At 43.8% G+C, this 26,068-nt stretch overlaps 1 protein-coding gene across 2 annotated transcripts in view; it reads right to left on the reverse strand.

Moving 5' to 3' along the window:
- Nucleotides 1–20,710, reverse strand: part of Uvrag (UV radiation resistance associated) — a 64,390-nt gene extending 43,680 nt beyond the window's left edge. The window contains exons 1-2 of one of the 2 annotated variants that reach the window (XM_036173485.1): nt 20,670–20,710; nt 20,102–20,180 (exon numbers count right to left, since the gene is read on the reverse strand). In XM_036173485.1, coding sequence (XP_036029378.1) covers nt 20,102–20,180; nt 20,670–20,695 — 105 coding nt within the window. In that variant the 5' untranslated portion in view covers nt 20,696–20,710. Of the gene's footprint in view, nt 1–1,502; nt 1,842–20,101; nt 20,181–20,669 lie in introns of those variants that run through there. The other variant, XM_036173493.1, reaches the window with a different exon arrangement.
- Nucleotides 20,711–26,068: the final 5,358 nt, after the last annotated feature.

Below are 26,068 nucleotides of genomic sequence, written 5' to 3' on the forward strand. Positions count from 1 at the left end.
AACCAGCCATACAGTTATATCTCCAAATCTGTGCTCAATCTCCTGTACTGACACACTAGCACTTTCTTTTCTGGAGTGGGAAACACCAGGTGTGGTTGAAGACTGAGGTCCTGTACTAGCATCTAGAGACTTGCACACCAAGTGCAGAGATTCCAGTCTCCTCTCCCGCTCCACTCCCCCACACAAGCAATAACATGCACGTTACAGGATGACAGGAGGACCACGACGAGCTAAGAGCAAAGACCTATGTAGAAAGACACTGGCTATTCTTTTAACTGAAGAACCCGGTTAAATCACCCTATATATAGTGACCCTCACGATCGAGAAACCCATCTATGCATTCAGCACTTCCTACACAAATGACATCCTAAGACCAAGACTGAAGCCAAAACCAACCACAACAACAGCAAACAGGCCTGGGGCTTCAGCCTGGCGGTGGTGGTGCATGCCTTTAATCCCAGAGGAAGGTGGATCTCTGTGAGTTCAAGGTCAGTCTGGTCTACAGAGCTGAGTTCCAGGACAGCCAGGGCTACACAGAGAAACCCTGTCTTGAAAACAAAACAAAACCAATCCCCCCAAAACAAAACAAAACATCCCCAAGGGGAAAAAAAAGAATAATTTAAACAACCTTTAGTATGTTAACACAGGTAAGGGAAAATATAAATATTACACATGGAACAAGATATTTGCTAGAGAGAAAAAGTTCTTAAACATTAAAATTAGGAAAGCAGAAATGAAAAACACAAGGGTGTAAACCAGGAGGTAAACCAGGGTTAGTGAGATGGAAAGCAGGAGAGGTAGGATCAGAGCACCCGTTCAGGAAACCGAGCGCGAAAGAAACAATTCAAACAATTAAGGACTCGAGTGTTTTGGTCAAAAGGATCACTGAACAACCAACCGATATAACAGATAGAAAAACAAGGCATACACATGCCCTGGACAGAAACAGGCCTACTATAGTAGCCAAGGCGGCTGCTCATCTACTCAACTCTGAAACGGGAAAACAGGAAGATTCCCCCTGCCAATCTTCATGACTGTTGTCAGGATCAAATCAAATAATAACACAGAAAAATCTTTTTTTTTTTTTTTTTTTTTTAAATATGTGGAGCTGAGGATTGAACCCAGGGCCTTGTGCTTGCTAGGCAAGCGCTCTAAGAAAGCATCCTGAGCTTCATTTCACTGCATGGCTTTGCAAGCTGTTTCATTTTTCTGAGCTTTAAGGGGCTCATCTGTGAAGTGGGGTGATTCCACTTGTCACAGGGGCTGCGAGGACTGCAGGAGCATGTCTGACACCCAGCCATCATGTCTGTTACCTAGGACAGCATCTTCGCTGCCCACATTGGTTTTTGGAATACCAGTTGGTTAGTAAGAGTCAACAAGCTTTTACAGAGGACACAAAGCAGACGGGGTACTGCTACGTCAGAATCCCTAAGCAGAATAAGTGAAAACAGATTTAAAATCAAGCACACTACGAAGTGAGCACATCAAGTTTAGAACCATACCTGTCAGCTGAAATATTTCCCAGGAAGCTTACAGAGGAATTCACCAAGAATATGGCTGACCTTCTCATCGGTTACTTCTGTGTACTAGGTACGTTTACAAGCACATACACCAAAGGGTGTGTGAGCGTGTGCATGCAAGCACTAGGAGAAACATTAGACCCACTATGGAAAAATAAATCTCTCACATGATAACGAGGCAACTGCAGAGACAGCACATCGGAGAGGAGTGGAGCTGATGCCGTGGGACACCCAAGCCAGTAATTTATGTGGGGGCTTCACAAAATGTAGGCACTAGGACAGGAACCAAACTAAGTCAAATTACATCAATTGAAAGGTATGAGAAACTGGGCTGGCCTGGCTGGGATGCAGTTTCTTGCTATAAACAGTGATGCCTGGGGTTCAGATGACTAGGAAAGCACCGTGACATTGAAAACAAAGCCTGTTCTCATCGCTGCTGCAGAGCCCCAGCCACGGGGAGCAGCGAAACCGTGCCTGGTACCATATACGCAATCTTGTGGGTTTCTGCTTTTTTTTCTTTATTTTTTGGGAAAATGTAAGTTCAGATCATTTCTAAACTAGCAATTTGTCTGTCTAGATTTTGTTAAGCCTGTTATGGTTACAATAAAATATGATCTTTCATATTAAATCACTTCTGACCTTGGTAAAAATATTGCTTTATATTAACTGGCTCTTGGGACCCTTTAATTTTATGAAACATGCACTTCAGTTTTTAAGAGTATGAAAGCAAAACTGGATATTCCTGGTCTACTACATCATGTTAACAAGCTAGCATAGATCTGGGAACACAGAGAAAATAAAACAGCAGATCTCCATTGAATCAGTTTCAAACAGGAAAGGATGCTGACAATTAAAAAGAAAATATAACCAGCATTTCAAATCCTGCACAAGGAGTGGGGCAGGGAAGCAGCTTCCCGGATTCACGGCTCCCTGCCCAAGGTCATTCTAGGGAAGAAAGTCACAAAAGTGAAGGACCATAGGAAATTCCAACACCCACTTTAGGGCAGGAGCCAGCACTTTTATGGATGTATGATGACAAGTATTTCTGGAATATGTGGTGAAAAGAACTAAAACCATGTAGGCTCGTAGACAAGCGAGGGCACTCATAGTTCAAAGTACGTCTTAGATAGCAGCAGGAATGGGGTCACATTCTTCATCACAGAGACATAGCCAAGTGGCACGTCACCTTTGTATTACTTAAGCCAGGTGACACTCTTCAAGTCCTCTGGAACGCCCAGGCAAAGTCAATGTGGCTGGGCACAGGGGAGGGCTCAGGGGGCCTGAGGGCCATCATCAGGCATGTGGTGTCTAGCATGTAGCAAGAGCTCCTGAAATGCTGAGAAATGAGTTGCAAAGTGAACGGAGCCATGGAAAAAGACTTGAATGTTCAGTTCTGCTTTTCTATAATCACCTAAACTGGAACGCCACTCTCAAAGTATCACTCACAGCAAACGAGGAGCTGTGGCAAAATATCAAGAAACTCAATGCTTCCTGAACAAAAAATGTCCTCTCCGAATGAAAAAGTAGACCTGGGCAAGCATTGCTTACTGACACGGCTGGCTTACAACGGAATAAGCTCCTTATCCGACTGCAGCCCAGGAGAAGCAGGCATCTGTGTGCACTGCAGCTACACTGGCCGCCTCAGCTTCACTTCTGCCTCAATGGTGTACCCTTAGCTGTCTACAACTAACCACAAGCTAGTAGAAAGTGGGTACAGAGGGGAACTAATATTTATTATGACTATGTTCTAATGATTTACACATTTTATTTATATACTTCACTTAATATCTCATTGATAGACATCCTTTTCGTATTTCAAATGAGCCTGTGTTGGCTGTACATTATCATTCTGAAGCAAGTTTCAGAGAGCTTCTATACTGATATAAAGGGAACCATGAGTATAGAAGCCATACAGTGCACCCTTCAGACCTCCTATTACAGAGCACACAATTGACTAATGGTCTCAGCTACTTTTCTGGATCCATACCGTGCTCCAGCACCCTGGCCACTGACGGTATGGCAGAGATGCTAAACAAGACCTGTGGTACATGGACCTCTTCCAGGGGGCAGCTGGGCTTGAGGGCTTCCTGTAAATTTGGATGGATCTTTTTCAGAACTGAGTCACAGTCCAAAATTCCTCCCAACTAGTCCCCTCTCCCTCCTTCCTTTCTATAGGCATCCTCTGCACATTAGGCTTTTCCATCTTTCCCCACTCTCCTCCAATCCACTGTTTTGATATCTAATCCACTCCTGGAATCTGCTGCTTGTTGGACTCAATATAGTCAATGAATGTGAATGCTAGTATCCTGTGTGATTACTCTGGAGGAAGAGAACTCCAACAGAGAAGTACCCTACAGCGAGTCTGAGATGCATTTCACAGTAGGGACGTCTAATACAAAGAGCAAATTCAAAAGGCCTCCAACCTAACTTTCTCCCTCTGCACCTGGGATAACATGCAGGGATGAGGACTCAAGACTTGAGGCGATGGATGTTGATGAGCTGGAAGGAGAGCAGAGCAGTGCTAGCAGGTTTGCAGAGCTGGGGCTTCCTGGTACGATGCACTGAACTCACAGCTCTGCAAAGCAATCAAAAGTGAAATAGAAAGATGCCAGAGGGCCACGGCACAGCAAGAACGCGGTCGGTCCCTGATGGATTCCTCCAATGAGTCACAATAGCAACCGAGCCAAACTGCTCAAAAGGAGATGATGATAAAAACCCAAGGACACTGACTGGACAGATACTTTGGTGAAGGTGATGCAGTGAGGAAAACATATATATATTGCCTACGTGTGTGTGTGTGTGTGTGTGTGTGTGTGTGTGTGTGTGTGTGTGTGCACAGCATATATGCATGGTGTTCAAAGAGGCCAGAAGAGGCTGTTGGATCCCCTGGAACTGGAGTTACAGATGGTTGTGAGCTGCCATGTGGGTGCTGGGGACTGAACCTGGGTCCTCTGCAATTGCAACAAGTGCTCTTAACCACCGAGCCATCTCTGCAGCCTATGCACTATTTTTCATGAGAATAAACTTTCATTATCACTGCACCAAGACCCAAAACCTAGTATAGTTCATTCAATGAGTCATTTCTGGCTTGCGTGTTCAAAAAGTACACAGACCTCTATATAGATGCTGTGTTTCAGTTTGAAGTTAGAAAAGCAAGATATAACCAATAAAGTATAGGGAAACCAGGATAACATGTTTTGTTTGGAAATGATTATACAAGAGATATGAATTAACTTTTAAAATAAACAAAATGAAGTATATCATAACGTTAGGCTGCGTTTTAGGAAGGGGTAGAGAATAAAAATGACAGCATAATGACGTCTCTGCTTCTCACAGCTACATCTCACTAGAATATCTTAGACCATCACTAAAAGCTCCACATCCTCTTAGACTCTTGCACGTGGTTATTAATGCCGCTTCTATGGAAATAAATAAAAAAGCCCTGATGGACGATGGAAAGTGCATTAGTGTCCGTGTTATCGCTCTTGGTATGAATGTAATGGGCATCTTAATAAGGAGATATAAACTAATGTCACTGATTAGAAAATGCATCCACTCACAGCACTTTGCATCCTCCAGTGGGGCCTGATGGTCTTGTCTGAGTGGAATTACTATAAAGCAGATGACAAATTAGGGAAAGGGGCAGAGGGACACATAAATGTGCCTCAGAGACGAAGTAATTACATTCCAGGACATCACAAGTTCCAGGTCAACTCACAAGACTGAGCTGTGAGTCCTGAGCAGGCCTGCCGACCTGGGCAGTCTACAGCTCAGAACAGGCTGGGGCTGAACTATTTTGATAGCTGGGCCATGGGCTTTCTTAGTCGTAATAACCTGAAAGTAACATTTACATGTTTTAGTCTTTTTTAATCTCCTAAATACCATGAAGTGATGTTTATCAGAGTTAAGACACAGGCACATTCCGCTTGGATGATTTCATCCCCAGGGGAACTTGTCATTATGAGAGCTTATTAAAAGAAAGCAAAGCTTCACAAATCTTTCAGAAGAATCCTAAATGACATTACAAATGAAATCCAAAAAAAAATTTTTTTTGGCTTAGCTATACAAAGTAATTTCCTTCTTGTGGTTAGCTTAGCGGTCAGAGTTCAGCCGTCTTTGGATAGAGTGACCACGGCAATTAGTGTGTGAATGGCACGGACACAGGCTTTCCCACTCCCTTCTAATTAGCTTTGATTTCAGTGCTCAGCGCAGGGGATTGACCTAGACTCAGTAAATGCCCACAGATTCATTTACCACCGGCTCTTGGGAAATCCTACACATTTGTAGGAATGTTGGAAAGAAAGGCATCTGTCTAAAGCCAGCCTGCTCATCTGGAGAACTTACTATAAGTCCTTAAGATGCTCACAAATGCTGTTTCCAGCGTATCTTTCTGTAATATAAAGGACAAAACCACCAGAAATATTCCACACACATTTGCTTCAGTCATTTCTTTAAAATTCTTCTCCACCAAAATTTAAGAAAATTTAAAATTTCTTCTCCACCAAAATTAGCCCAAGCCTGCTTCCACATCTGAAAATAACACGGAAATACTTTATGATGATGATTAGGTCTATAGAACACACATAAAAACCCACTCTGCCTACATACACAGTACTGCAACCAATAAAAGCAGATACACTTATTGTGATGCTAGATAAAGCAAGTGCTCTACTTTTTTCTTCTGGGGTATGTGACAATAAAATGATGCCTTTTGTCATGGCCAATGCCATCTTAAGAGGTGACAAGTATCCAACCCACATAGTGCTCCATAAACCCTTTCATTGCTGTGACACAGAGAAGCACAGGACACACGACACGCAGATTAAGGACCAGGATAATAAAACAAACCCTGTGCAGCCACCACCCAGGCTACAGACAGGAGTTTCTGGGCTCCAGAGGGTCCCCAGGAACCCCTCCCTGCGCCAATCCCTTCCCTTTCCCGCTAGTAATTAAGCCTCAGTTTGATGCATAGTTTTTATTCGTAAACAATACTGACGACCTTTGGTTTTGAACTGTGTGTGGACAGAACACTGCAGAGATCTCTCACCACCACCCCATCCACTCTGAAACTCAGCGTTTGACAGTGGACTCTGCCCTAGTCACTGCCATGGTTTCATGGTGGCACAGTCCTCCATATGTAAACACACCATGATTAATGATGGACACATTGCTGACAGACTTCAGCCTGTCTCTAGTCTTTGGCTAGTGTGACCACTGCTGCTATAAACACTCTCATATACAGATGTTTGACTTCACTGGACAGTGTCCAATTATTATTATTAATTTTTCTTATTGAGACAGAGTCTCATGTATCCCAGGTTGGACTCAAACTTGCCATGTTAGCCAAGGAGAAACCAGAACTTGTGATTCTCCTGCCTCCATCTCAAGCGCTGGGATTACAGACAGGTTCCAATATGCCGAACTAGCATATCAGTGGCTAGCAATGATATCCATCCAGGTATGTCTGCAGGTAAAACATTCACATATATTTAAAATTAAAGAGTAACATCTCTCTCTCTCTCTCTCTCTCTCTCTCTCTCTCTCTCTCTCTCTCTGTGTGTGTGTGTGTGTGTGTGTGTGTGTGTGTGTGTGTGTGTGTTTGTGTGTTAAAATCATGTATGTGCTCCAAAACCAGGCTGGAGGGCACTGCAGAATGGTACTGACAGGAAATGAAGACGGTATTTATTTACTTCAGTCTCCTTGTTAGGGACAATCCTGGGCTTAGAAAGACTGGTGTCACCATGAGGAAGAGGCACGCTGCCTCAGCGAATCAGTCAGATGCAACGCTGAAGCAACAGTACCTCTGGAGCTTGAGGCCCTGGGCTGCCTCGCAGGGCACCCTGGGAACAAGACAGGGCTGCCAGCTGTAAAACTGAACACAACGAGACAAAGATAGAAAGCTCCAGAGCAGCTTGGGGAAGGCGGAAGGAAGACTCTCTGTGGCACACCAGAGGCTATGTGCCTGTCACATGAAAACTAGGAACCCGAGACTTGGAGAGAAAGAAAATGACCCCAGGAAATGACCCCAGACCTCCGTCGGTCTCCAGGCACATATACTGCCCCCAGATTGACTCAGCCCAGAGAAGAGCGCTCTACTTAAGAGGGTAGTAAAAATAACGTACTTATCTTCTCAATTTCTATGAACTAATGAGTCCTAGAGAGCCAGGGCAACCCCTGTAAAGCAGGAGTCTACATCTCTTGTTGTATCTGTCCCCTGATGCTGAAGCCACACAGTGATGAGTAGATGCAGAGGGAACCCTGTGTTCTGGTCTCAAGTCACTACCAAGTCTTTTTACCATTTTGAGAATGTCAGTAGGCCTCAGTTTTGACCCAAAGAAATTACAGCTAATTTCATATGTATTCACACATTCTGTTATCAAAGTGTGCTCAAGCCCAATTATTTCTGATTTTTTCAGCTGAGTGTAATATACAAAGCCTAATTTGCCATGTTCATCCCTTCAGTGCCCAGTTTAGCTTACGTTTTCATCTACAGGAATAGAATGAGGCAATTTGTGGTTTTTGTTTTAGTATCTTGACTATATGGCATCATTTTTTCTTCCCCTGAAGTGGTTGTGAGTTGTTATGTAGCCCAGGCTGCCCTCAAGTTCACAACTCTCCTGACTCAGCCTCCTGGACACCAAATTCTAGTTCAGTCCTAAAACATCCTGACTTCATTTCACCATTAACTAAAAACATTGTAGTTTATTAATAGCGAACAGAAAACAGACCTAAAATGTTTTCAGCGGAGCCCTAGAAACATTTCCAGGAAGTGTGAGGCTGCATTGGCAGTGGCTTTAGTCTCCTGCCAGAGGTGGCTGGCATAGAATGCTGAAATGGGCTGCAGGTGGGGCAGGTCAGGGAGGGAGTACAGGCTGGTATGAGTCAAAACTTCATCAAATTCCACATGTAAGTTGCAAGGCATATGTATTAATTCAGTACAACATTTTGGGGACTCTAATTAGCCTAACTATAATCTTTTCAAAAAGTATTATCTATCAAAATTGTAATGGTTACTCATAAAACATCAAATAAATAAACACATGAACTTAGCACTCACTAATAATCAAGAACTAGAAATAAACATAATATTAATAATATAAAGTATCATGAAAGGGCAAAGAAGTATGTATGTCTCACTTTGTAGTGTCTATTCTCTGATCCTGAGATTACATGTTCATTGTTTTAATCCTCCTCCCCGGTGTGTGCAAGCTCTTGGTTCAGGACAACTTGGGGGGGGAGGTGGCCCCCACATACCCTCCTCCTTTTGTTCGAAACAGGGTCTCTTATTGGCTTGGAACAACACTGAGTAAGCAAGGCTCTTCAGTTTGGAAGTGCGTGCTGTCCCTGCCTGGCATTTGTTGTGTGAGTTCTGGAAATCTCAACTCTGGTCCTCACACATGAAAGGCTTTACTGATCTAGACATTTCTTTAGTCCAAGATTTCATTTCCTTCCTTCCTTCTTTTCTTTTCTTTTTGACAGGATTCTATAGTGTAGACTGGCCTGGAACTTATGCTTTAGTCCAGGCTGACCTTGAACTTATGACAATCCTCCTGTTTAGCCTCCTAAGTGCTGGCATTACAGGTGTGAGTTACCACACCTGGCCTAGGTATCTAGCATATAATGCCAATATTACAGTGGAAGAATAAAGAAATATTGGAAATGACCTTAATGTCTACCAATAAGGAAACTGTTAAATGCATCATGGTAAATCCATACTATAGAACAACCTCCATACAGTTCTACTTACCAACAGAAACTGTATTCACAATATAGTTAATAGGAAAAAAGCAGAAAGTACAATATACTGCACAATCAAAAACTGTTTGTTTAAAATTGTGTCTATTTTAACTATGTACTCTGGGCACCCTGGGTGCTGAAGCAGGAAGATGGGGAGTTTGAGGCCAGTCTGAGTGGCATAGACCTGAGCTATGTCTCAATTTTTAAACAGCAAGCACTCTACCAGACTGCCTGTGTTGAGTACCCATTTTAAGCTGTTATTCTATAAACCATAAGCTATACATTTCCCACAAAGCACTGCTTTAGTGGCATCCTTAAGTGGAGTCTTGCACATAGCCCAGGCTTGCCCTTGAAGTCTCTGACCTTCTGTGGGTGCTGGGACGAGTACAGAAAAAGGCTACTATGCCCAGCTAAGTGCCTAACCACTCAGCTATGCTGCCTTTGTATTGGTTAATTTTAATCTATTTTTTTTGGCTGTTTACTTGCTAAATTTACATTAATAAAGATACTAATTTTATTATCATTGGAAACTCAAGCTTATAAATTTTAAAATATTCTTCTCTGATGAGCACCAGAATTCAGATGTATAATTTTTTTTAGTGTTCACTTCTTCAAATATCTTATGTCTAAGCTATGCTGGTCAGTTTGATGCCAACTAAAATCAGACCAAATTCATTTTTCATATGGCTCATAATTCAGTTCATAAGGCTCAGTCAGTCACAAACCAGTCAGGACTCCTGTGTCTCTGTACCAAGCACTATTTCCTTCCAGTTGAGATGCATTCTTTGCATAGTTCCCTCCCAGCAGATGTCACTCGTGGTGGTGCTTTGAAAAGCCAACTCCATAGACTAAGAAGCTAAAATGAGTCTCATAAATGATGACAGAGGGAGAGAGAGATGTTACAGATGCTAAGCCTGGCAAGATGCTAAATACATACCTTAGCTTCCAACCACAGGAAAAAAGCAAAGGTTAGGTACCATGTCTCTTGCTGGCAGCTAGGAAGAAACTAGCAAGCATGATCCCTGCTCTCAGAGTGGGATGGGCGGCTCTCCAGGCCTTTCTTTGTTCACCTAGTAGCTCTGTGCCTGAGTGCAAGAGCTCAGTCTTCAGAGTCCAGCATATTCAACAGTAAAGTGAGTACAATAATGCCAATGCTCGTAGGGCATTTGAAATCAACAAAGGAGATGGTAAGTATGAACAGGCTCTGTGCCTGAAAATAAGCTATATGAAGGAGAGTTACAGCTCTGCTTTTCTTATTGCAAAGATGTTCTTGGTATGGGTTTCTTGTTTCAGTTTAAAGTTGGAAAGGAAATCCAATGACGTAAAGTCTTATCAATGCATCATTTTCCATATTTGAAGAATATGGTGAGTACAGCCAATATAATACTTAAAATGTCTAGTAAATTGCTTAATAACTGACGACAGTCCTTTTAAACATTAACATGTTAGTGCATAAACATTCAACCAATCATTAAGTATAAAGCATGCAATCCCTCTAAGCTCAAACTGGAAATTTTAAAGAACTATACATATAAAAAAAAAAATCTTTATTTAAGTATGTATGCCCTCTATTTAAATACATGTTTACCATGCCTGTGCACACCCATGTGGAGACAGAGAGGAGGGGATGGAGGGAGGAGGAAGTGAAGTGGAGTGTCCACTAACTAACTATCTTAAGCAAGAAGCTGGCTTCTTGGCGTAATCTCCCAATATTTATTAATACACAAAACACATCAGGGGACTTATCTGGCCGCGTTTAGGTTCTGATATAACGTCTGGTAACTGAATGACTTAGGAAACAATGGTAGTTGGCCCAAACCATCCTTCCTGGATCCCTATGGAGGCAGCCTCTGCTCCTGCCAGGCTGTGTGCATATGCCCCAGGCAGTCGTGCCTGTCCCTTGCCTCTTGCACTGGCCAGAGCTGCACCCTCTCCATCTCCCATGAGATTCAGAGGCCATCATCCTTGCCCTTCCGTTCGGACTGGAGCATCCCTTCTACATACCCCAGCGAGAATGGCAACATCAGTGACGGTACATGGCAGCCCTCATCTATTGAGACTCCTTTGTGTGCACAAATCCTGATCTACAGTATTATCTCAACTATACAAGTGAAAAAAAAAAAAGCCAAAGACCCAGAAGTTACCTGGGACAAGTGTAATTATATAGAGAATTTAAAATACTCTATTCCATTTCTTTTGCAATTTTCCAAAATTTAACTATAGGCATGTATTATTATTTTTTATTTTATATTTTTTGAGACAGGGTTTCTCTGTGTAGCTTTGCGCCTTTCCTGGATCTCACTCTGTAGACCAGGCTGGCCTCGAACTCACAGAGATCCACCTGGCTCTGCCTCCCAAATGCTGGGATTAAAGGCGTGCGCCGCCACAGCCCAGCGGCATGTATTATTTTTAAATTTGGAATTTGTGTACATAGAAGTGTGGCTCTAGGGACTGAACTCAGGACCTCATGTGTTATAGGTAAGCATTTGCCCACTGAACTATACACTCAGGCCCAGAATTTTTATTTTAAAGGGAAAAGACACAGGGCAATGCTAACTTAAGGACAGATATCTAGATTAATGGAAAAGAATCCAGAGGTTAGAAATAAGTTCTCACACCCATAGAAAGTTCTTTTGACAAGAGTGCTAAGGCAATTGAGATAGTGGTATGAAGTCATCTCTCCAACACGTGCTTCTGGGACAAGTGGACATCCACATGTGGAAGAATAAAGCTAGAGCCCTTCTCTACACCACTCACACCCGATTCAGGCGGACCACAGATGTAAATACTGGAGGCAAAGCTACCCGGAGAGAGGCTGGAGCAATGGCTGGGCGGTTCAGAGCACTTGTTGCTCTGTAGAGGACTCCAGTTTGATTCTCAGCAACCACGTGGCAGTTCACAACTGTCTGTGACTCCAGTTCCAGAGGACTCAACGCCCTCTTCTGACCTCTGCAGACACCAGGCATGCATGTGCACATACACCCATATGCAGGAGGAACATTCATACCAATAAATAAGTGAACTAAAAAAAAAACTACACAGAAGGAAGCCTAGAAGTAAATGTGTGCCACCTTGCTGATGCCTTCTACAGAAAGCACAGCAAGACGAGAAAAACAGATAAACCTGCATCCCATCAAAACAAAAAACCTTGTACTTCAATGAACATGATCAAGAAAGTGAAAAGAAAGCCTGCAGAATGGGAGAAAAGACTTACCTTTATTACCTATTATATAAATTATATTTAACGTAAATAAACTAAGTGATCATACAAACAATGGGTATGCACTTTAAATGCCTCCCGACACCTTAGCCGTAGAAAAGACTCCAATCAAAGCCACAGCTAGTGGGGTGACTGTACTCAAGGACATACAATAGCAAGGGCTGGCAGGTGTGCAGAGAAGCTGGAGCCCTCAGACAGTGTTGGCAGGAATGTAAAATGGTGCAGCCATCAGAAAATGTCTGACAAATAGTTAAAACATTCACCATAGGGAGATAGCAGTGGTAGGCTGCTTGCTTAGTCCGCGTTAGGCTCTGGGCCTGATCCTGAGTACAGGACTTAAAAAAAAAGAAAAAGAAGAAAAAAAAATCAAACACAATTTATGGCTTAGCAATTCTACCACTAGATATATACTTGAGAATAATGAAAATATGTGCCCATAAAAACTTGTATAAGATGTTCACAGCAGCAATATTATAATAAACGAAAGGTCAAAACCATTCAAATGATTATCAACTCATGAACCTAAGTATGGTTCACCTCTGTATGTCATTCTAATAGGCAAATGATTTGCCAATAAAAAAGAATGTCTGGTTCATGGTTCCAACATGGGTGAACCTATGCTAAGCAAAAGAAGCCAGGCCGAAAAGACCCCAAATTTTATGATTCCATCATCAAGTGATGTCCAAAATAGTCAAATCCACAGGAACAGAGAGCAGGCTGCTAGCTGTCTAGGAGTGGAGGAGCTTTGGGAAATGGGTATAGCATTTCCTTTGGGGGACGACGACAAGATCTTTAAATTGACTATGTTTGAAGGAACATTATTTACCAAATATTAAAAGACAGTAAAGGCTGGGAAGATGGCTCAGTGGGTAAAGAGCTGGCCATGAGGACCTGAGTTCAGATCTCTAGCTCCCATGTAAGAACTGGGTTGTATGTGCCTGTGACCTTAGTGTTCAGGGGAAGGCATTGATGGAGGATCCTTGGGGCTTGTTGACCAGCCAGTCTAAAATAAGTGGTGAGCTATTCCAGTATCAGGGAGAGATCCTGTCTCAAAAAATAAGGGGGAGAATAGAGGAAGACAACCAACATGGACTTCTGGCCTCCACATGCTCGTGAATGAGCTGCTATATTAACATGCACACACTAAGCTACTGGATTTTATAATTCTAGTGGGTGAAATGTAAGGCATGTCAACTACATCTTAGTAAAGTCTTTTTTAAGAATTTTAAATATGAGCTTTCACTACATTATTGCCAAATTTTTGTTGGCAGCATGGGAACATTTTGACTATGGAAATATCCTTGGAGGGCTGGGACTACAGCTCATGGTGGTGTGCCCAAGGAGCATGTGTGAGGCCCCATGTTCAATCCCCAGTACTAGTGAAGAAGGAAAAAAAAAAGAACAATCTTTGGAATGTTACTCCTGGTTCCCAGGAGAATCACAAAATAGAATGCATTTCTCTCTGTGTCATATATATTGAACTGTATGTTGGACAGACACACACAGATTTAAGTTGATGATGGGCAGGCACTGATCCCATCTAAATAGCCATGGATTGTGGGCACCAGGAACAGGAGTGTTAGAGAAAGAGCATGACCTCACAGGACATGGCTTATTTAAAAGGAGAAGGTACTTTCACTTTTTATGAAGTCTGTAAATATGTGGGGACAGGAAGGGACAGAGTAAGAGGGACAACCATGGAGACCAGGCCGTGCTGCTGTAGTAAGCACCAGCCCTAAGTAAAACAACTGTTTTACTTAACTCTTGTCACAGAGATAATGGTCTATGTGGAATCCATAGAACGGCCTAAATTTTAAAAAAGGAGTAACAGTCATCAAGCTAGTGGGAATACTTAATCTAGACTCTCTTTGTCAATGGGACAGGTCTGTAAAGCTACAGAAATTAGCACATGGGCAGTTCAATATCTTTAACACGAGTTCTAGAAAGTGTGTAGATATGAACTGGGCTATAGGATTGAAATCACACCAAAGTCCTTACAGTCAACTGAATGTAAGTCATCATTGCTATTTGTAAAGTGTATCCACAAAGCATTAGGTTCTCAGTCCCTCAGCTTTTGGGGAGGAAAGAAGAGGGCCTGTTTTTAAAAAAAGCCAAAGAGATGGTGAAGAGTCCACGGAGAGCCTCCGAGCCTCTGGTATATGCTATGGTGCATTACTGGAACCCACACTGGTAGGTCTGTCTCATACAAGGTTTGACATCTGGGGGTTGATACATGCATCTTGTCTTATTAGAGTATGAGCAGCTGAGGGCTTTTGGAGGAAGTCTGCATGGCCACACTGCCTAGGACAGCAATTCAAGTGTTTTGGTCTCAAAGGTCCTTTACAACTTCCAATTAGTTAGGACTCTCAAAGACCTTCTGGATATGTGGGCCACAGACATGCTAATATTTGCTAATTAATAATTAAATTTTATTTAATTATTAATTCATTAAAAAATAAGAGAGGAGCTAGAGAGATGGCTTGGCAGTTAACAGCAGTTGCTGCTCCTATGGAGGACTGGGTTCAGTTCCCAGCACCCACATCAGGCAGCTCACAACTGCCTGTAACTCCAGCTCCAGGGGATCTGATGCTCTTCTGACCTCCACATGCACAAGGCATACAAGCACATATACATAAAAGTAAATTTTAAAGAAACAATCAGAAATCTATTACTTTAAATTAAAGCAAGCGTGTTTTCAAACAATGATGAGTGGCATTTTACATACTTCTGCAGGCCTCCTTCGCGGTGTGTGGGTTACCACAGAACAGCTGACGTCTGAGTTTCTTGTTGCATTCATTTTCTTACCACATCTGTCGTTCTGTAAGAAACCCAGCCTTACCTAGATCTGCAGTTGGAAGATAAATGTGTATTTAATCGCCTTTTCAAGTAGCTGGGGCTATTTTCCTCTGATCTCCTCCCAAACTTGTCAATCAATAGTAGCCTTCCCACAGTCTAAGACATTACAGCCCTTTAACTGGTCTTTCCTGCTGTTGGTCCTGACCCACACATGACTTCATATGTATTGGCCATTTTGAAAACTTAGCTTATATAATATATATTTGTCATGTATATTATAGGACAAAACAAGACCAACAGCTGTAAGGACTGAGAGGCTGTCAATCTTGGCGGCAAACAGTTTGTTGCTGTTGTTGAAGACAGGGTTGTAGCAGGAATCTTAAAAGTTCTTATTAATAAAATCAAACCTAAGGCCAGTTATTGGGGTGAATGCTGGAAGACCGGAGAAGCAGAAGAAGCCACAGCTACCTCACCTCACCAATTCCTCAGCTGATCCTGTTTCCTCAGACTGGAAGCTTCTGTGTCCTCATCCCAATGGCTCTCAGCTGAACTGTGCTGCTCAAAGCCTACAAGCTTAATCAGCCAAACGATTCTAGTTCCTGGGCCTCACACCTTATATACCTTTCTGCTTTCTACCATCACTTCCTGGGATTAAAGGCGTGAGTCACCATGCTTGGCTGTATCCTTGAATAGATGGATTTCTGCTTCTGGAATGCTAGGATTAAAGGCGTGTGCTACAACTGCCTATCTTCTATGTTTAATATTGTGGCTGTTCTGTCTCTGACCCCAGATAAGTTTATTAGGTTGTACAATATTTCAGGGAACATAATACCACCACACAAGGTCTTGCTATCCAGCCCCCTGAGTGCTGGCATCACAAATGTGTGCTGTCATGCCTGGCTTTACAAGTGTTCTGAAATACTGACTTTTATTCAAAATCTTGAATTTGATCATCAGGTATTTCCTTTAAGTGGCAGGCCCACTTCATTCATTTTTGGGAAAATGTTTGCCAAATACCTAAGTCTGAATGACCATTCTCTGATGCCAAGGGGCTGCTGCATGAGAAAGCAGTCAGTTCAGCCAGCAACTCAAGCGCTTCTCGTGATATCTGTGTCTACAGGAGAGCTTCAGGCAAGGCCCCGTCCCATTACAAAGACTATCAGGAAGATGCACCGAGATTTTATACATTCAACACACTCTACTGCTTCATATGGCATTCTTTGAAAAAAAAAAAAAACTGTTTTATGTTTTGGAAAGATAGCTCAGTGGCTAAAAGCACTGGCTGCTCTTGGAGGGGGACCCAGGTTCGAGTCTCAGCATCCAGACAGCAGCTCAAAACTACTTGTACCTCCAGTTCCAGAGGATCTGATGCCCTTTTCTGGCCTCCAAGGGCACCAGACATGGTATACAGGAACACATGTGTAAGTGTGCATGTGCACATGTGTACACGTAAGTGTGGAGACCTGAGATTGATGTCAGGTGTCTATAACCTCCATTTTATTTCCTGAGGCAGGATCTCCTGGCTAGTTTATTTTGCTAGCCAGCCTGCACTGGCTCCTGAGTGCCAGCCTGGCTTTTCTGTGGATTCTGGGGGTCTGAAGCAGGTCCCTCTCAAGTTATTTTATATTATATTACTTAATTAATCTCTAACACTTTACATACTATAATCTGAAATTATAACACTTACTGTAATTTCTTCATGTGGAGCCGCTGTCCTCAAAGCTAAAATACGGCGAGTTAAGCCCCTTGTTTCTGTCAGTTTTATTTACTGTATGCTTTCCCTCATTCAACTAGAAGTCTAACGAAGCAGGAATCTTTATTTCTTGGTGGTAGTGGGCATTGAACCCAGGGCCTTGAAACTTATTAGGCATGCGCTCTATCGACAGAGCTATATCCCCAGCCACAGACAGCTCATTAAAGAAAAAAAAAAAAAAAAAGAATGCTAATTATACTATGCTTGGAAATATTCTTGGATTTTTTTTTTTTTTTTTTTTTTTTTTTTTTGAGACTTGCCACCAGCTCAAGCTAGCCTAGTTACTATGTAGTCCAAGCGGATCTTGAGCACAGAGTGATCCTCCTTTCTCCGCCTCATGGGCTGCAATGCAGGACTTAGGCCTGAGTCTGCCAGGCCATTTCTGCAGCATCCCCTGCTGCCCAGCAGCGAAGGCTATCTCCTACTGAGGAGGTCTGGCTCTGGACAGAAGCATTTGTCTGGGCTGACTCACTCTCAATGACTGGTCCAGCACACACACCTCTGACTGCAGTGGCATGCAGAGGGCAAGCAGGTCGGCTGGGCTCTCTGCTCTTCTCATGATACTTTTAGGGGTTCTGCTTGAAGGCCTGTGCTTTTAAAACTCTGGCTGGACTGATCCCAAAGCCTGAAGTAACAAATATTACCAAGTTCTGTCATTTCCTCTAGCAGAAAAGTGGTTTTACTACTACTTCTGGTTGGGATGAAAGGTCCTATTGACTATTCAACTCCTCAACCACGTTATGGATGCAGTATTAAATGACTTCACCCCTTTCTCTGGCACTTCAACACATGCTAGTGCTTTCATCCACCTCCACTAACGTGGCTTGTAAATCATGGAGGTGGGGCTGCCTTAAGGCAGGACTTGTTCACATCTCTAGAGATGGGGTATAAACGAGGCCGACTGAAAAGACAAATTCTTCTTTGACAACATGCGTTAGTGTGTACAGATAATCCTTCCAAAGCTACACACGTCTTATTGCTGTGAGGCTGGCTTATGAACCATAGTTATTAATAATTTTATTACAAATCGGAACCTGGAAAGTGATGCCAGCAAGGTCAAAACAAAAGAAACTTTCCCAAAGCTTCTCAGGGTCACAAATTTGCTAAAAGTTTCTTTTATGTGCTTAAAAGTGGCTTCTCACATAAGATTTCAAATCTATGGAAGTCTGTTTTGAGGAAACAGAAAATGACACCAGAGAGCAAGCTACTTGTTTCCTAGGGCTAGAGCAGACAAGCTACTGCCTTCCCCTAAAGAATACAACGTTGAACACACAATTGTTATAGGCAGGCTGCTTCTTAGGCAGATGAGAATATTAGTTGAGCACACTGTGGCCTGGGCTTGGGTAAGAAGTCAGAGGCTACTTGGGAAGTGCTCCTAAGTGCTCCGCTTGTGAGCCAAAGCAGAGGCTGACTTCCACCGCGCATGGGCAGCCTCCAATTGCCCTTCCAGCTGGGCTACTCTTAGCACCTCTTTACACCACTGTTTCCATTTCTGCTGGGAACATGACATGTGTGTGTGCACGCATTCTTGAGTTTGAAGTGGATATATATTTGTGAGAGATAGGCATACTTATTTATAAGATCCAGGCACTGCAGCCAGACAGGTTGCATCTGGAAGCTTCCAAATCCAGTGCCTACGTGCACAGGGCAAAATACAGCAGCAAAAAGGGCAGGAGAGAAGAACCTCTGAACTCAGACTAGATATGAGTTCTTCTAAACAGGGCCGCTTTTACTGCTGGACAAGCGTCACTCTGTCCCCTACAGCTGAGCTCCCCAGGCATGCTGCCACATTCACTCATTTGCTAATTTACTTCATCTTCCTTGGTGTACCAGTAGTCTGGGTGTGTCGGGACTAGACCAGCCTGTCGATGTCTTTTCCACGGAATGACACAACGGTGACAGGTGTGTGAGGCAGACAGCCTTGACATTAAAGTCCTGCTTCTTTGACAGAAGTACTTAGCTGCTCAAAATAGAGGGATGAAAAGAGGGGCTCAAGGGAAGGTGAGTCATGGGCAAAGCCTGTGTGTGTGGCCACTCATACCCTAGCATGAAGTCACGTGAGGGTGAAAGTGGTGTGATCCTGAGCATGCGTAGCTTGGGTTAGGAAGCAAGTGTGCAAACTAGAAATATGATCCAATTACAGAAAAGGATAACGATCTTCATAAAAACCACATTTCAAAAAACCCAACATTAAACTGAAGTTGTCTGAGGGGAAGAAAAGCAAAGATAACACATATGGAAGAATCATTCTAGTCCGATCGGCCTTTAGATTCATGTGGAGAAAAGACAACTGAGGCTCGTAAAAAGCAAAGCATCATGAGGCTTATTACTTCCATAAAGTCGAAAGGTCCGAGGATCCAGCTGACAATGTCTTTAAGGGACAGCAAACTGCGGCTACTCCACCATGTGATATTGCAATCGGATGGATGTCCAAAGGAAAGGCAAGCGCCGAAGCAGGCCTTCCTCTGCAGCTAGCAAATCCATGGAGTGTCCACCTCTTGAAGTAGCGCCAACTGCACTAAAGAAATGCTGTGGGCTGCTTTCAGGAGAGCAAACTCAGGCATCTGATACCCTTCCTCTGGTCCGTGGAAAACACTGTTTAAGGGCGACACTAACTGATGGGATGTTGAAAGAGCCACAAGAATCCAAGATAGGCTGGGAGGAACATGTGCTTGGTCTTTCCCTTTGGGTCCTGGGTAATGAGGTGAGGAGCCCATTATGGACTTGCCAAAAGTACTAAACTTTTACTCCATAAACAATAACGCAAACGAGTCCCCAGAAGTGGTCTAGGAGAAGAAAGCTATTACCAATCAAGCAGCGGAGCCAAGGGATTGTTCAGACCACACACTCAAGCCCAAGCCTACCAAGAAGAACTCGGAAAAGGACGGTGAGAGTCAGAGATGGATTCCAGCGAATACTCACTGCTTCTCCGAGTTCATTTTAATGTCACAGAGTAAGACTGTGGCCAGCACACCGCACTGCCACGCATCGGCTAAAGCGAAGGGCTGGCTGCAGTCGGTAACCATGGAGAGAGGGCTAACAACGGAGTGAGTGAGAGGAAGAAGAGTCCCTTACCTGCGCAATGTTCTTGTTCAGAAGGTAGACACCATAATCAAACTGCAGCTTCTCCCCTCCCTTTGGATACAGCGGGAACCTAAGAAAGGTACACAAAGATGAGACATTCTCAAGAACAGAGTAAACTGACCTCCACATTGTTGTCAGAGGCACAAGTTCTGTAGGTGCAGCACAAACATCTTGTGATTGATTTAGCCATGGACTTGTCTATGGTTGCTGCACTCTACTAATATCCATGTCAGAGGCAACTACCATCGTCCCACGGAGAGACTGGACACATCAGGGGTGCGGAACATTCTCCAAGGAGCTAAGTTATGGGTCAGACTCTTACCACCCTACGACAAAGATCCTCCAAGTACTCTAATACCCTGGCCTTGACATTTCAACTTCCAGAACTAAGTGGGAAAGATAGGGGAAACGTCAGACTTAAAAACAATATATAAGGCTGTTTCTCTTAAGCTGTTCAGTCAAAATCAATGCCAAGGATGATCCAAAATTCATCTAAAATCCATCCCCTTTGCAAGGCCAGCTATTTGGACTCAGTGTCTGCATGGTAATGTATTCTTACCACCAAACCCAGGGATGAGTGGACATTGTGACCTGCCTCACTGAGGCAGCAGGGCACAGGCTTGGGATCTCCTTAAGATGAGGCAGTATTTCAGGGAAAATGTTGCTCCCGTGAGGTCCCTTTCTTCCCTATACACAACAGGAAGAAGTCAGTGCACACTCACAGTTGTTTAGTCCCCGTTTCCTGTCTCTCAAGATCAAGCATAAGTACAACAATCTGAAACAGACTTCTCTACAGAAAGATCAATCACCAGAGCTTCTTGCTGTTTTTTCTTAATGGCAGCCATGCTAACTGTGTGGTTTGAATTTGCACTGTCCTGATGGCGAAGGTTGTTCAGCATTGTTTTAAATGTTTATCAGCCATTTCCAAGTCATCTTTTGAGATTACCTGTTTATTAGCCTATTTTTCTACATTGCTTGTAGGAACGCAAATACTCTAGCCACTATGGAACTAAGTATAGAGGGTCTCAAAAAACTACAGATGAAACTACCGTTCTGGGTATCTGCCTGACCATTGTAAGTCAGCACACCACAGATGTGCCGCCTCCATTTCCACGTCTACTGCAGAACTACTCCTGACAGCCAAGTGATGGGATGTGCCTAAGCATCTGTCAGATGAATGGGTATGGAAGATGTGGTATACACACACAATGGAACTTTATTCGGCCATTAAAATGAACAACATTATGCTACTTGCTGGAGAATGACTGGGACAGGAAATCACTACATTAAATTAAATAAGCCAGGCACAGACAGACAAATGTCACCTTTTTATGGCTATATCAAAACATCCGCCTGTCTGTCCATCTGTCATCCATGATGAATGACATGAAAGAAGGAGACTGAGGGGAAGAAGGGAGGGCACAGGAGGGGGAGGGAGGGAGGGCACAGGAAGGGGAGGGAGGGAGGGAACAGGAGGGGGAGGGAAAGGAGGGGGAGGGAGGGAGGGCACAGGAGGGGGAGGGAGGGGGGGCACAGGAGGGGGGGGGAGGGAGGGGGAGGGAGGGAGGGCACAGGAGGGGGAGGGAGGGCACAGGAAGTGGAGGGAGGGAGGACACAGGAGGGGGAGGGAGGGGGCACAGGAGGGGGAGGGAGGGCACAGGAGGGGGAGGGAGGGCACAGGAGGGGGAGGGAGGGCACAGGAGGGGAGGGAGGGCAAGGAGGGAGAGGGAGGGAGGGCACAGGAGGGAGAGGGAGGGGGACACAGGAGGGGGAGGGAGGGGGACACAGGAGGGAGAGGGAGGGCACAGGAAGGGGAGGGAGGGAGGACAAAGGAGGGAGAGGGAGGGAGGACACAGGAGGGAGAGGGAGGGAGGACACAGGAGGGGGAGGGAGGGAGGGAGGACACAGGAGAGAGAGGGAGGGAGGGCACAGGAGGGGGAGGGAGGGCACAGGAGGGGGAGGGAGGGCACAGGAGGGAGAGGGAGGGAGGGCACAGGAGGGGGAGGGAGGGAGGGTACAGGAGAGAGAGTGAATGGGGTCAAAGCTTATGATATATTTGAAAGAAACTAACTGAAACCCAACATGATGTACAATGAATACACATTAATTAAAAAAAAAAAATCAACCACAACTTAGAGTCATGAAGCAAATGCCATCTTGCTTGGTTCTGCAATGTAGAGTTACTCTCAAGAATAATAACATAACCATAGTGAAAGGAAGGGTGTGGAATAATTACACACTTGATTGTCCAAACTGCCTGAAGAAAAAGGGATTAAAAAAAAAAAAAAAAGCCTGGGGGGTATAGTGTTTTCAAGTAAAATAAAAGAGGGAAATTCAATTTAAAAGCTTTCTATTAAATTCTCAAGATCTGTGGTTCCATAGTATCCAAAAGGTAAATCTGATGTGCTGTAAAATTATAGGCACTGGGGAGTGAGCAAGGTTGTGAACTAAAAATTTACTAAAGGAAACCAAATGTTTTCGACACCCATCGAGAACACAGGACTTGGCATTGGCAGAGGCAGGCGGATCTCTGTGAGTTCGAGGCCCGCCTGGTCTATAGAGTGAGTTCCAGGGAAGACGCAAAGCTACACAGAGAAACCCTGTCTCGAAAAGCCAAAAAAAAAAAGACAAAAAAACAAAAAAACCAAAAAACAAAAAAAAAAGAAAAAGAAAAGGAAAGAAAAGGACTTGGCATTTAACCGGGACAGAACACACAAACCGGGACGTGTGTCCCCGGTAGAGGAATGAAACGCCAGCAAAGGTGGCCAGTGGTGTGACGCCAGTTTGTTTGTTTGCCTGGTTTCTGCCAGGTGCCTGGGGTCCATCTGCGCATTCGCTCGCGCGCGCGCGCGCGCGCACACACACACACACACACACACACACACACACACACACACACACCACACACATGAGCTCTGTGGTGCCGGAACTCCCTATCTGTGGACACAACAATGGGGCTCTTTAGAGGAATCCTCCCACTGTAGGGTTATTCTATAAGCTACCCCACACAGGTAGACTCTCTGAACAGTTCCCCCAACCCAAAGTTATCTCTGCTTTCAAGTCATAAATCCAGAAACTCCATATACCTTAAGAGTAAATTGAGATCAGCTCATGCTGAAAAGCAAACCTCTACATTTGTGAAAACTGGATCTCACAACATTTGACTTTATTATGACTGCTCTGGGACTTTGTGGAAAGAGCCATAAGGTATGTGTGTAACATTAAAACAAAACCAGAGAGTGATTAGAGCCAAAGGTTGGAACAGGGCAATGCTGAGAACAGACCAGGAGTCAGGACAGAGTTCACATTTCATTCTCCTTCTACATTCTTAATGGGTCACTTCAAGGTGAACACGTTGTTTATAACTTCTACATTCATCTCTTGTTGCAGAGGCACATGGGTATATGGACCTCCTCAGCAACCTAGAAAGGTGGAGTCCACTGCAAACGTAAGCCTATCACCATCAGGGCATAAGATAGGAACCAAAGGCTTTATTAAAACCAAAGGCTTTATTTAAAACCAAATGTTTTATTTTGATTACATTTACAAGTCATGGACAGCTAGACAAAACTCAGCCATTCAAATACAATCAGAAAAACATCCTCAGCTGTGCAAAGGGACTTATTATGGGAGAGTATTACAGCCAGTGTGGTGGGACATGCCTGTGAACCCCAGTGCCTAGGAGGATTGCAAGTTCAAGGTCGGTATGGGCTACATAGCAAGACTTGTCTCAAAAAACCCAACCAGGCAAACAAAAAACAGGAAGGAGAGGATAGCATTAAATAACTGTATGATGAAACATATTTACTATTAATACATTCAATGTGAATTATTAATACTACACACAACTAAGAGCCAATATTAAGTTATTTCCCAACTTAAATACATTTCCAAGTTCTGTTAGGATTGCACCTACTGTGAAAATCACAGCATGTGTGGGAGAAGTCCACCTGAGGTCACTATCACTGGTGCCTGGTGGGGAGGAGGTGGCTTCGGTACAGGAGCTTATCTCGTCTCCTGTGCCTGCTTTCACCACTTGGAGTGACCACATCATCCTAATGCAGCCTGTACACTTCCTTCTCCCAGTCTCCTCAGTTTGTAATTTTGCACATACTGTGTGATTATTTGGTTAACCCATGTCTCCTGTAGTGCATGGCTCCGCATACTAATGTCTCCCTTAGTACATGGCTAGCTCACAGGATAGACACTGGTTCTTTTGTTGTTGATGTTTTTTTCCAGACAAGGTTGAACATCTGACCTAAAACTTACTATGTAGCTCAGGCTGGCCTCAAAATCAAGGCAATCCTCCTGGCTTCAGCCTCCTGAGTATTAAGATTATAGGCATGAGCTATACTGTGACCAGCTTAGAGACACATTTGATTCTGTTCTTCTTCCGCTTTTACTAATAGACACTAAACAGATAGCTTTTGAATTAAAGAAGCAGATGATGTGTGCAAATGATTTGGAGCTCATTCTACAGGGCTGTTTCAAAATGAGGGCAGATCTGTGACAGGACTTCCCAAATGCTAATGTGATCCTGGGAGTGACTGCAAGTGACAAGCACTTGACCTGACTCTGCCACAGTGTCACTATTATTGCAAAGAAACGGGTGTCTTGGTCACCTGCTCAGTTAGTGGAAGAGACATGGCCTCATTGCTCCGTCTTCAGGGATAAATGCGACATTCTCTCTGCTGTGTCCGTCAGAGGCACACCCAGGATGACTGATCAGGAGAACATCAGCCAGCTGAGAGCGGGGATGGACGGAATAGGGGTGTTCATCTTGGAGGACGGGGTGGGGGTGGGGTGGAGTGTCAACCTTTTCACAGACACACAGCAGGGGGTCTGCTCTACCTGGCTTCGGGCATCGGGGAGTGAAGTACATGCTGGCTTGATTTCACCACAGCCACTCAAAACCATAAAAGTCTTGGGTACAGGTGCTCAGTCAGAAATGGGGAACATATGAAGGACAGAGGATAGAACGGTGGCCTCCCAAAAAGTAGGCCTAGATCCTAATTCCCAGAACCCGTGAGTGTGAACTTATTTGGAAAAGGGGTCCCAAAATATTAAAAAAAAATCTCAGGATGAGATCATCTTGATTATCCAGGTGTGCCTTGAATCCAGCAGGTGTCCTTATAAGGGAATGGCAGGAGAGATCATGTGGCCTTATAGCCACAGCCAGGAAATGTCTAGAAGCTTGGAAATGGGAAAGAAAGGTGGGTGGCCCTACTGACACCTTGATTTTGGACTTTAGGCATCCATGAGAGATGCATTTCTGTTGTTTTAAGCCATAAAGCTTGTGGTAATTGATGAAAGCCCTAGAAACCACCACAGAAGGAAACACTGGCTTCCCACCAACAGAATGAGATACAGCCATTTCCCCAGCATCAAGGCTCTGTAACGTGCACATGTAGATCTAAATGTAGAGCCATTTCACTGTCCTTCAGAAACCCAGAAAGCATCTCAAAACCACAATGCCTAAGGCACATCTGGACAGGTGTTAGCTAGGGTTGGAATGCAGACCTAGTGTGGAGTGTTGCTAGGAAGGGTCCCGGAAAAGAAATCTGTGTATTTGGTCTAATGCAGAGCCCTTGGCCTCCTGCATTAAGTTCACGCATACATAAACTCCACCTACAGAGCTAAATCTTGAAGCTATATGGACTTCAAATAAACAACAACAATAACTACTACTAATAATAATCAAAACATAAACCCAAGACTAACAAATTACACCAAATCCTCTAGGGGAAAAGAAAAGGAAAATGCCACCAGCATACCTCTATTGAGCCTTCTTCCATTATTTAGGAAGAACTGACCAAATGCTAAAGCTACATTGATCCATGCTAAATTGGAAATCCACAGATCTATACTGTGTAGCTATAAGACAAAGGCAAAGTAAAAACTTGACAATAACAAAGGATTGCTCACTTTTCCGAGACTAAGCAGCATGAACTTGGCAGC

Source organism: Onychomys torridus, chromosome 1 (genome assembly GCF_903995425.1).
Source record: "Onychomys torridus chromosome 1, mOncTor1.1, whole genome shotgun sequence".
NCBI classification, from domain to species: Eukaryota; Metazoa; Chordata; class Mammalia; order Rodentia; family Cricetidae; genus Onychomys; species Onychomys torridus.